The sequence below is a fragment of the Lasioglossum baleicum genome, chromosome 11 (assembly GCF_051020765.1).
Source record: "Lasioglossum baleicum chromosome 11, iyLasBale1, whole genome shotgun sequence".
Taxonomy (NCBI): Eukaryota; Metazoa; Arthropoda; class Insecta; order Hymenoptera; family Halictidae; genus Lasioglossum; species Lasioglossum baleicum.
This window is the reverse complement of record NC_134939.1, coordinates 2,581,699-2,594,785: the sequence shown is the minus strand read 5'-3', so window position 1 is coordinate 2,594,785 and position 13,087 is coordinate 2,581,699. Positions and strand designations below refer to the sequence as shown.

General features: G+C 38.7%; 1 protein-coding gene across 4 annotated transcripts in view; it reads left to right on the top strand.

Moving 5' to 3' along the window:
- LOC143213463 (nephrin) overlaps nt 1-13,087 on the top strand; it is a 561,898-nt gene that overhangs the window by 416,819 nt on the left and 131,992 nt on the right. For all 4 annotated transcript variants that reach the window (XM_076433355.1, XM_076433354.1, XM_076433357.1 and 1 more), the window contains exon 3: nt 6,265-6,397. In XM_076433355.1, coding sequence (XP_076289470.1) covers nt 6,265-6,397 — 133 coding nt within the window. The remainder of the gene's footprint in view (nt 1-6,264; nt 6,398-13,087) is intronic.

Sequence of the window (13,087 nt, the reverse complement as noted above, 5' to 3'; positions counted from 1 at the left end):
ATCACCGGCGTGTCCTTTTATTAAGCAATCATCTGGAGATCGAGTCCCTGTTAGCGTGACACGCGGAGAGATGCTAATCGCGGCGTGATTGAATAATCTCGGATTTACAGATGCGAAACCTGCCATCAGATTGACGAACTCTCCAGTGATCCTCACGATTTTACCGCTTCGTTTCTATCTTTCATTCTTCAGAAGTTCGAGAGATATACGAGGGTGGATCAATAAGTATCCGTGCTTGAAGACAGGCGACGTTGTTGAGGGAAGTTGGCATTACTACAGTATACTGTCATCCATTGAAGTTTAATTCAGTGCTCCGCAACCTTTTATCTTCCACGGCACACCAAAGTTTTTTCGACAATTCCGTGTCACACCACAAGTAAAAGCTTGCAAATACATAAATTACAATAATACGTATATGTTTTTATTAGATAAAAAACACAATAAAATAGCTCTATGTATGTAGATACCAGAGTTGGGCAAACGCTAGTCACAATTATGATTATTGACTAATAACTTCATACACTACAAAAGTGACTAATAATAATTAATGACTAACAACAAGTAAATACTTGAGCGTGACAATGAGTAATGACTACATAAGTATTTGAGCGTAATGACTAATGAATAATGACTAAATTTTTATTAAGGATGAATATTGAATATTGACTATAATGGCATAACTAATGACTAAATACGCAATCAAAATTTCTCTATGACTAATGACTAAAAATGGTTATAAGTTAAAGTAAGACATAACAATAACAAAAAAATATCCTATTAATTTATGAACATATAAAATACAGATTATGACATGTTTGGTGACTGCAAATTCCGATATGGTTTAAGTATACATATTAATGTATGTTAATCGCACAATAGTGACTGATGACTGATCATTTAAACTAACTAATGATTAATCATAACTAATAAGCAATAACACTGTCCAACAGCCAAAAAGTATTTCGATTCCCACTATGCGATTCTTGTAGAGTTTTCCGCGCTGATTCCGAATCTGGTTTTAATTTTTTTCCTATACGTCCAGTTTTTGAGAAAATGGAGTTTAAAAAAAAGACATATTTTTCAACTTTAAACAAATATTGCGATGTTATTATAAAAGATATTGAATTGTTCTTTACAGTAAAAGATTCTGTAGACTTTCCCGAATACAGTGATATCCAATATTAATACATTACGATTGTTTAAACATGTTTAAACAATGATTAAAGACGGAGATGCACCACTTTTGCACCAATTTTTGCGGATATTTTCGAATTTATCTCAAAAAATAAGGGTCCAGCGAAAAATTGAACTATACCACGCGAAAGAGCAGACTTTTATCTTGAGAAACCCCCCTGTGAAGTTTGCATGGTCGACGTTTTTTTCGAACCAGAAAGCAAAATATCTTCGCGCAACATGAGTTTGTGCCGAACAGCTAGTCAATTAGTGAACTTTGAGCGCGGATATCTCGGAAACTATGCGTGGTTGCGAAAAACTGAATGGAATCAATCTTATGGCACAATGTGTCTGCTTTAATTTTGTATAAAATAGTCTTATCGCTAGGACGCATAGTTTCCGAGATATAAGCGGAAAACCGCAAAAGGGGACTCTCTACGTGCCTCCCTGCACTCCGCTCACCTCCTAGAAGTAGGGACTTTTAGTATGTTTACCTCCTAACTAGTCCAAACAAAGTCCCAAAGTTAAAAATTGTGTTCCTTTCATGTCCCTCTACACCCCCCTTATGAGCATTCATTGACTGGACTAAACCCAAATACTAGATAAACAGGAACCTTCGGAACCTTGATTCTACGACTCTGCTATAAGGCTTTCAACGTCTCGGAGACTATTTTAATGACTATGTATCTAAGATCAATCGATCAGGGTAAACAGTAAATAAAATAAAAAATCAACTTCCGGATTAACTTGATTATAACCGGTGTCTTGCGATGAACGTGCAAATGAGGCGTTTTCGCGAGACAGTTACTATCGCGACTAATTAAAACGAGCAATGAGACAGCATAGTAGGCGCACTTTCTTTGCTAACTAGACATTCTTGGCAACCGTTTGCAGACGGAACCAACTACTACGGCGAATATATGAACCGTCTAATTGTCATTAACGGAGCATCTTCGTCGGTGTAACGTTACGCTTAGCGTCTATTTGTCCGTAGTTTAATTATTAACGAAAATTATGTATTCACCGAGCGGCCAAGGGAGTAACCTAGAGAGGGAGGGGGAGAAGAGAGTGAGTTACTCCAGGCCGGTCCGGTTAATTGCCACAATTAGATTTGATTAATGCCTCTAATTACACTTTCTTTTTTCATCGCGTAACGAGCCCTGGGTATCGCTGCCAGTGAATCACCGTGGTTACGACTGATATATGCAATGAAAATTAATATTTGACATAACCGAGCAATCAACGGAATTTATTTAACGCGGTCCCAGCTTAACGAGAAACTTTCGCCGTGCGAATTTACAATTTCCATATGTTTTTAATTTTTTTCTGTTTTTTGACGCAGACTTCCTGCCGCAGCTTCATTAAACTATGCAATTTATTTTCACTAGTTGACTGTTATCGAGTCATTTAAATATTTAATGACGTCATAATTAGAATGTTGCACACAGTGCACCCTGAACGGGACACCAAAGTAATTGCTATTCGATTACGAGCGAATTTGATTACTGCACTCGATATTAATCAATAAAATACACTGGCACAGTCCGAAATTAATTGTCTCGCTACTTAACACATAGTGCGGTGCGACACAGATGCTCCACAAAAGTGTTTTAATTTGTCAGGGATTATTCTCGCCAGCAGGTTTAGCGAAACACAACCGTATGTAGGTTAATATACAGAAATATATACATTCTGTCAAAAAAGTACCAGGTCAATGAAATTGGTCAATGAAACACAAAATATGTATTATTCATCCAAATTTATTGTATTGCCTTCAAAGTAGGCCCCTTTCGAAATAATACACTTGTGCCAACGAATAACCCAATCATCAAAACATTTTTTAAACGCATTTTTTGGAATCAACTTCAGTACTCGCCGCGAATTCTCTTTTATGTCATCTATCGACAGAAAACGGGTGCCTCGAAGCGATAATTTGAGTTTTGGAAAAAGAAAAAAGTCGGCCGGAGCCATATCAGGGGAATACGATGGCTGCTCGATAAGATTTGTTGAGTTTTTGGCCAGAGAAATTCGTTCACAACGATAGCCTTGTGAGATGGTGCGTTATCGTGGTGCAAACTCCATGAGTTTTCTTTCCACAAATCTGGTCTTTTTCGACGAATTTGCTCTCTCAAACGCCGCATAACGCTCAGATAATATTCTTTATTTACTGTCTCACCTTGTGCCAAGAATTCCGAGTGCACAACACCGCGGTAATCGAAAAGACTGTCAACATCGAGTTTGACGTGCTTTTTTCGGTTTCGGCTCAATTGGAAGGCGCCATTCCGAAGCTTGTTGACTGGTTTGCATGTGAAACCCGTAAGCCCATGTCTCATCACCAGTTACAATGCGTTTTATAAATGTGCGGTCAGAATTGACTCGTTCTAACATGTCTTCAGCGACCTTAACGCGATTGAGTCTTTGGAGAAAATTCGCAAAAGTCGCAAAACACACTTGAGATGAACTGACAAAATGGCGCACTGTAAACAAACTAAATGACAAGTGATGCTCAAACTCCGCGTGAGTATAGAGGACAGTTGTGCCAACTTAGCGACAAAAAGAATTTCAACAATCCTTTTAAGCGGGCTTTTTAAATGATCGATTCCCGGTACTTTCTTGACAGAATGTATTTATTTAACACGACTTGAATATTCGATGCGAGGTGATACGCGATCGATGATGAGATCCCGGAGACAAGAGAGCGAATCGCTCGAATCGCGCGACATTGTTTTCGCAATATACCCTATGAGAGCAGCACTCGGGAAGACACACATTGGTGCATTCTAACGTAATTATTAGATAATAATTGAAATATACACGGGTGTTTAGACAGCACACTGTATCTCAACGTTTAAAATTATCCGCTTATTTCGATCGCTTTATCAAGACAAGCAGTCGTCACTAGCAATTAATAACGCTCCGCGCTATTACTTACAGCCAATCTCAATTTAAATGGCGAAAGTAAAAGCCGAAATTACCACACTTAATTAACGAAGTTTCACGCGTTTGCGTAATACATTCCGACTTAATTAGCAGTGTACGCAAAATGCTACTCGTAACTAATGCAATTTTCCGGTGAAAACCGGCTCAGCCGAAGTTAATTAATTGAAACACGTACTTACCTGCAGTATCATTGATTCAAGAAAACGAGGAGAAACATGAAATTCCAGTGTCACGATTCTGATTGAGCAGCTGCAAACTCTATACAATTTGAAGTTTATTAACAATGCAATTAACACTAAACCTACCACCATCGGTCAAATTGACTGGTTCCAGATTTATTATTTTACAATTATTCAAATAATAAACAATGCTTTTATAAGAATTGATTGTATAAATATCTTTAGTAGAGCACGTATTATAATAGGTGCTGCACAAAGTCTAAATAAAATCAATCTTGTCATTTTTATAAGCGACCATGTGTGTACACAGTTACTTTTAAGGCTCGGTAGGTTTAGTGTTAAGGCTAAATCGAAATTCTTTACGCTACACAATGTACTTAAGGTGGAATGGGGTAAGTCCGCCCTAGTTTTTGCAAAGTTCGACTTTAAACTGTTGTATTTTCAGTCTGGTATGTAAAGACTTAACGTTCTTGGTATCAAACTCTTGCCACAGTTATTACTGATGAATTTGTATTATGTAAGATTCTAATTTTGCTTGAAAATTATCATTTTGATAGGATATTGTACAAAGTGTCAACTAGGACGCACTTGCCCCGAAAATGGGACAAGTCCGTCTCTGAGAGTTAACAATGCTTTCGAACCTTGTTTCAAGTGCTACGGGGAAAGAAAAGACTGATTAACAAGTCTGCTATAAAATCCTTTTTGTTGCATTAAAATATATTGTTTAATTTTATAGTTATACATTTTTAAACAAACACGTACTTTTATGCTGAAATATGAAAGGGGAAATTGTGCATTTTTTAAGCATATTTTATGAAACATCTGGCATATCGAAATGTTAATGAAATTGGAAAAACAAAAGGAATGCCTTGAAGAGAAAGAAACGCTCTTTCTATTGCATTTTTGCACAAGATTCTACGATCATTTTTTCGCTTTCCGGAGCTAGTTAAAGTTAAAAAGCCCATATTTACTTCAATGTTGAATTACTCGAATAAAAAAAATCGCACAATATTCAACAACCACACAATTTACAGAGGAAAGATAGCCCTTCCAAATGATATTAACGCGATTTATCAAAAAAATTTGTTGCTCCCCGTGTGATGTTTCAAAGTTGCACAAAATTTTTGTTAACCGTCAATGTTGTCTTCATGTCGCTATAACTTTGTAAGTAACCAACATAGCAACGATCTGAAACAGAGCATCTGAAACTAGATGTTTCAGGCTTTCAAACCATTGTTTAACGATATCAATACGGCAATTTTTGACCGAGTTATGATCACGTAAAGTGGGAGCAATTTGTCGGGTTCGCACAAGTGATCCCTTATTCGTTTGAGGAGTGTATTAATAACTTGTAAACTATTGCACGTTCAGGGTAACCTCAAAGTTGTACGAGTACCTCGCACGTGACTATTTGGCATTGGTTGATTTAAACGAGGAAAACGTCTTTATTCTTGGACGACATCTATATCGAATAGTTCATTCTAACTTATACTACATTAATAAATACAAGCTAGAGAAATGTCGTTCATATTATAATAAAAATAACCAATTAACGAACTTGCCCCACTCCATCTTATGTGTTTACGAACAGTAGAGCTGCATTTTCATAAAGAAAGGAGATGAAACGATCGAATATAGTAGCTTGACGGTTCGAATTATGCAAAATCGGTACAGTTTGCAGTTTCAACGCTCGTTTCGCTGGCCGAAGGAAATGATTATCGTGCAAGAAGCAGTTGCAAACTTTGACGGAGCGAAATGATTACAGTGCACCGTGTAACTGAGAACTAGATAATTTCACGGCAACATCGACAACGTCCTAGGAAAGCGGGGTAGATGCATCCTGTCGCATGAAAACGTGCGAATAGCATTCCGCGAAACCGTTTAAGCCGGAATGCCTGATACAAATTCCAGCCACCGTCGTTTTCTTATTATATGATATACCTTGACTCACGGCTTGTCTTTGTCATTACAGTGACAATGATAGATGCGGAGGCAGTGGCAGGTGAAATTGCTCAGTTACCGTGCGACGTGGAACCGCCGGTCTCCGGAGACAAGCTACATCTAGTTATTTGGTACAAGGGGGACGCAGACACACCGATATACAGGTAAATTTATACTTGCGCCACTTCCATCCAGACTACGAACGTTTACGCAAATTCGCATCTCGCTGGCCGAGCGCTGCGAAAAACTCCCACCGAATTTCCATTTGTTTTCTTACATCCGAAGCAAAACGGTTTAGCCGGATAAGATGCTGAACAAAACTTAAGAACAATGGTTGCAACGATTACATTTAATAAATGGGAATTTGCGTTAACGTTCGTAGGCTATATTTATGCATGTATTTGTAGAAAAACTATTCAAAAATTGTTCAAAAATTGTTCAATCGTTCGACAAGAATGTTCCGAATGCTACAAGGATTGAAACGAGGCATTGAAAAAATGCAGACCACAATCCAGACCGGCATCTGGAACAAAGAAGGAGAACCGCGTTGTTTTGGGGCGCGACCGCAGAGAGATGTATCCGGTGGAATACTTTGAAAGTTTGAGGGGTACATGGTAACCGTGATGCTCCAGTTTTCCGGGATATACCTAAGGCGTGGCGAATGATATTTACCGTGGGCAAACATTTTGAGAAAGTGAAACCGGGAGAAGCCCGGTGTGCCTCAAAAATAAAAGACAGCTCGGCGACCCTGGACTACAACGGTGAATCCCGCGATCTTTCATCGGTTCCGGGAGCAATTGGAATAGTTTTCGGCCTTTCATCGCGTTAAGGGAGCCACTTTGAAATTCCCCGGATAAATGCTGCATTGCGGGCAATCCACTTTCTCGCGGCATTCTTCCCATAAATTCATTTCCGCCGAGCGAATTTTACGTCTGAAATGTTGCCAGTTCGTTCTCCCCTCTCCTCCTCTATTTCTCTGTTCTGGTGTTGCTCCGTTCTCTCTGTTTGTATTTCATTATCCACGCTCTACGGTCTTACTATATTTCGCTAATTACACTGTCGAACGTGTGTTGTAAGTAGACTACGAATTTTAATGGAAACCCGCACGTTTCTCGCGGGCTGAACGAAGATTAAACGGAAACGTGTTTTCTCCCGCCGATGCTCCCTGCGATCGGCTTAACAACGGAATAAAAGTTAACGTTCGAGCCTGCTCGAGTTCTACCACGCTTCACAGTGCTCCGTTCACCAGCGTTTTCAATAACTAATTGGCGGATTCGGTCTTTTCCTTCTTTCAGAAACGCTGTTGAATTCGATGGAAAAAGAATCAAAACGTCCGGACTACCGTACGCGTGCTTGTTAATGAGCAGGCTGCGCATTTTATGCATTCGTGGCGAAAATTAGTAGACGAAGATTATAAAATATTTGAGGATATATATAGCAGTGTACAGGATGTATAAAAAGTAATGACCATCCGTTTTAGGGGTGAATCTACACCTCTGCACATTTGTAACAGAAACTTGCCGCAAAAATGTTTATAACAAAGAAAATGGGTAAACTTTACTTTACCGGACTCAAAATTTGTGCCATTCTTCTATAAATTATGATGTATTTGGTATGTAATGCAGTAGATTTGTACCTGGGGCGGCTGCAGATCAAAGTTTCGATCCTGTAGGATCAATGGTTTAGGAGTTATGCTTGCTTAAAGTTGAGCAATCTGCAGTGTTTTTGACAGATAAGGGCGCCGCCATATTGGTTTGTAATGACGATCGCGAGCCGCTTACGGAGCAGAACCGCTAGATGGCAGCACGGGCACAGTAATATCGCTAACATAGACGAAAATATCTCAGAAAATGTTGGAGAAGAAATATCGTGGCAAATATAAACAAAAACCTAACCCAGACCTAACCTAGATCAGTTGAAACGCAACTCGTGGCCATGTCATCCAAAATTCAATCAACAATCCCAATACCCGCTCTATATTATTAGTAGACTGCGGATTTTTATGCAAAATAAAAATTGTCTGCATTATTTGCAAAAGACTAGAGTCAGATAGACGTTTAATTCTTATTTTAATAATCTTAACAAGCTGAAATTATTAGATTGGATTTATTAGATCATTCTAACTTTTTCACTGTTTTAAACGGCACCCACTTATTTTTGCAATAAATGCATAAAATCCGCAGTCTAATTATCAGCATTAACGCGTGCCCGTGCTGCCATCTAGCGGTTGTGCTCGGTAAGCGGCGCACGATCGTCACTACAAATCAATATGGCGGCGCCTTCACCTGTCAAAAACACTGAAAAGTGCACAACTTTAAGCAAGCATAACTCCTGAACCATTGATCCTATAGGATCGAAACTTCGATCTGCAGCCTCCACGGATACAAATCTACTGGAATACCAGTAACCTGGTTTGTTAATTGGACGGGGCTGTGTCCAATTCCTCTTGGAATTGTCTTCGGTTGTCAATAACGCGATTTATACGGGTATAAGGCTCGTCGCTTCGATGGGTGCGCCGCACGTGTTGTCCATCTGTCGGGGTTGAAGATTCGCAAGCGTTTTTTGCTTGCTATAACGTCCTTTACAGGTATATCGCCTAATCCGCTGGAGGAACGGTGAGGTACAGTAATATTTTATAATACAGGATTAACACTAAAGGGGCCTATTCACGATCAAGCATGTTGTGCAACAATTATTGTGCAGCATGATGTTACGCAAATCCAAATTGTATTCACGTTGACACATAATTTGAGCAATCGTTCAGTTTTTCACTCCGTAGTGATGAGTCTCGTCTGACAATATTTGTGCAACACTGACATCAGGGCCACCCTAACCACAGGGCTAAATTGGCTAAGTCCCGGAGCGCAAGCCTTTGGGGGCGGCAATTTTTATTGGTGTTATATTTTTTTTGTTATTAGTACTTATGTATTTAGTTATTAGTTATTTTTATTCGAGATCTTTTTACGACAAAAATAACGAAATAACCTGTTCTAAGTGCAATAGAAAATAATATATGTACGCATATCTTTGTTTTGGAGTTTGGTAATAAATATGTGCGTTGTTAGAATTTGACCGGTCACTTATACTACATAGTATAGTGTATCAATGAAATACGTTCGGTTTTGGTTAGGTTCACGCCAGTTTTCTATCAAGTGCTAGTCATACTACTGCAGGGTCAGCAGCGTCGCACAGTGGGATATTTGCCTGATTTCAGCGGCCATAGCTAGTTCAAAATTCGCTCAATATTGAAAATGCTGTAACTTTACTAAACTTTATCCAAATTTGATGAAAAAACATCCATTTTAAAGCTTGACACACATTTCTATTTTTCGTACTGTGTACCGTTTTTACTGAAATAGATGTTCTGAGTGCAAAATTTGTCCATAAAGAGGAGCGTATCAGATTGTAAAGTTCGTAGTTATTTTTCAATCAAGTACTGTGGATTATAATACATGTTTGAACGTTATTCGTCTATTTTATGTACACTATCGAAAAGTATAATCATTTACATTTAAAATATCATTTTAAAATAATTATTACAAAGAACGCTATTTCTTTAAATATATAGCCATGGTGAATTCCGCATAAATACATTGTATTTATTGTGCTATTATTGATAAACTTCTAGCAGAAGTACAAAAGAAAAAGTGTGCCTATGATGACATTTACTCAAAATTTGGGTTTCTGGTCAATTTAAATAATTTAAATATAGACACAATTAGAGAGAAAGAATGCTGCAAAGTTGTGCGAAACGTATATGGACAATTCAGAAAATAATTTTATTGAAGAATGCCTTCATTTTAAACACTTATTTAAACACACACATTTATTAGAAAGAATAAAGAAAATATATCTACTGCGGAACTTAGTTTGAGAACAATAATTGACTTGAAAATTGAGTCTACGTTTCCTGACGTGGCCACAGCACTGCGCATTTTTTTAAGTATTGCCACTACAAATTGCAGCGGCGAATGATCTTTTTCTCAGCACTGAAAAGGATAAAAAATTATTTAAGGTCTTCTTTGGGACAGAGCAAATTAAATTATTTGAGTATTTTAGCCATAGAGAGTGACTTATTGAATAACTTAAACACGTGTGATATTATTAATCAATTTGCAAAAGAACAACCTAGGAAAATAAATATGTAAGTTACTTTCGTTTCTTGTATACTATAAAGTTTGTTTTTGTTCATACAGGATTTTTATGTTTTTGTTTAGTGTAATGGTAATAAATTGACTTTTTCTAGTTCTGACACTTTTGTATAACTTTGCCGGTCACCCCGCTACCGCTAGCCATCCCGTGTATTTTCTTATGAAGAGGAGCGCATTATTTTTAGTAGCCCACGGGCGCCGAATATCTTAGGACGGCCCTGACTGCAATTCACAGTACAACACAGTACAAACGCAACCCGTTTGTTGTGCACAAAATATGAGGAAATTCTGATTTTACGCAACAGGTTGCGCAATTAGTCAATCACTATCATTCAGGATCAATCATGTTGCGCAATAGGCATTGTTGCGCAAAATGCTTGATCGTGATTAAGCCCGTTAAACCTACCACGAGGGGTCAAATGACCTATTTAGATTTTTTATTTAACAATTATTGAAATTGTGAAGGTGTTTTGATGGAATTTATTGAATATATATCTTTTATAGTAAAAATCGCACAAAACATAACTAAATTTAATCTTGTTATTTTTATAATACTGTACACATCAGTCACTTTTTATGGTCGGTAGGATTAGTGTTAATATTCTTATCACAGTGGATATAAGGTATTCTTTCAAATATTGCAACTTCCAATTTATGATCCGAATGGGCAGGGAGACGATGATGTCTACGGGCCTACCGACGATTGACCCTTTAAATTTCGTTTGTCGAGGCACGCACACGATTATGTTCTGTCTCATCGACACGGTCGGGTGGACTGTAGTAGTAGGATTTTGTCTGTACGTATAACTCCACACAATCAAATTTTGCAAAAACATTAACAGCTTATATGTCAATAACTATTTGTTTGCGACATGCGACTTCTTTCAAACTTTTTCTTTTCTCGATGAGTGGAACGTGTTAATGTAAAAAAACAACTTTACCAACAATTTTCTTTGTTATAAACAATTTTGCGGCAAGTTTCTCTTACAAATGTCCACCGATCCAGAAGTATAGATTCATCCCTAGAATGGATGACCATTACTGTTTATAAACCTTGTATATTATCAAGAGGAATTATTCAACAAAATTTACTTCTTTGGGAATATTTTATGAAAACATGGCTAATCTTCGGTTTTACCCGTTTCCGCAAAGAATTTCCATGATTTTAAGTAAGAAACGTGGATCCGTATTTTATTAAAACTAAATCTAAGACATTCAGAATATTCGAATGATTATCACTTATTTTTTATGCAAAGTTTTACGTGAAATTTGTAGTCTGGAAGGTGGTCGTATAGAAAAGAAAACCATTGCAGCACGTTTTCGCTGGTAACGCGTTAAAACGTGGTCGATTCGCGTCGCAAATCCACTCAGTCGGGAAAATTCCAAAGAAAGTAGAACGAAGGAAACCCGTTCACACGGTGTCAGAACCTCTGACGATCTCGAACGATCCACGGCGTTATGCTACGTGTCCACACGACGTAGCTCTTGAAAATTATACCGCTTCTACACGTGAGAAACAATTTTAGACAACATCGTCTCGTGTCCTCGCTAGTTCGATTTTACCGAGACTATTGTCAGTACAGTCCTACTGTACGATAATAGCCAGTCGCCAGCATGGAAACTGGACATAATAGCTAATCATTGAAATTGTCAGGAGTGAAATCGTCAAGTCGACACGACGCATAAGCACAGGGATGTCCTCGAAGACCGGTTCTCGGTTCGCCGCAAGCCTCTTGGCGCCCGCGGCGTCCTCCGCTACCGTGCAAAGAGAAAAAGGCGTGGAACACCTGCCCAGACGCGGCGTATAATCGTGAATCGCGCGATCCAATCGCCCATAGATCGCTTCGATCCATGCCCTCTCTCCACCTCGCTGTAGCCGAGATTTCCCCAAAGTTTGACCGGGGATTTCGGGGCGAGCTAGTTTTTCGATCACTCGGGATCGGTAAATATTTGCGCGGAGAGTTTTATCGCGGCGCGCGGCGGCCGCCGCGTCGGTTCACCCGGATTGATATTAACCGCTTTGAGCCCTGCGGATAGAGAGCACCCGATCGATTTCGTTGTAATAATACCACCAAGTAAATACGAGATTTTGGTTATACGGGGTCGAGCGGAGCCTAAAAAAAATAAAACCTTCATTTGGGAACGTACAGAACAGACGCGTGGCTAGCGTACGAAACAATTGCAGCGTGGACAGGAAGCGTTACATCTGATTTCAATCTTGTATAGACGTGTCGAGATAAATAAACATTTCTTTCCTCATTAATAATTACTAGACTGCGGATCTTTATGCAAAATAAGAAATGTTTGCATTGATTGCAAGACACAGGATAGTCCAGTCAACGAAAAGTTGTAGAGGGAAATAGAAGGAACACAATTTTTAACTTTGGGTCTTTGTTTCGACTAGTGAGGAGGTGAACATACTAAAAGTCCCCACTCCTAGAAGGTGAGCGGGGTGCAGGAGGCACGTAGGAGGTCCCCTTCTTCGTTTTTTCCGCGTATATCTCGGAAACTGTGCGTCCTAGAGATAAGACCATTCCATACAAAATTAAAGCTGACAGAATGTGCCACAGGATTGATACGGTTAAGTTTTTCGCTATCTCGCATAGTTACCGAGATATCCGCGCTCAAAGTTCACTAATTGTGCTGAAGAGTTAGCTAGTCAAATAAGGCAAAAATTTCTTTTTCACAATTAGTGAACTTTGA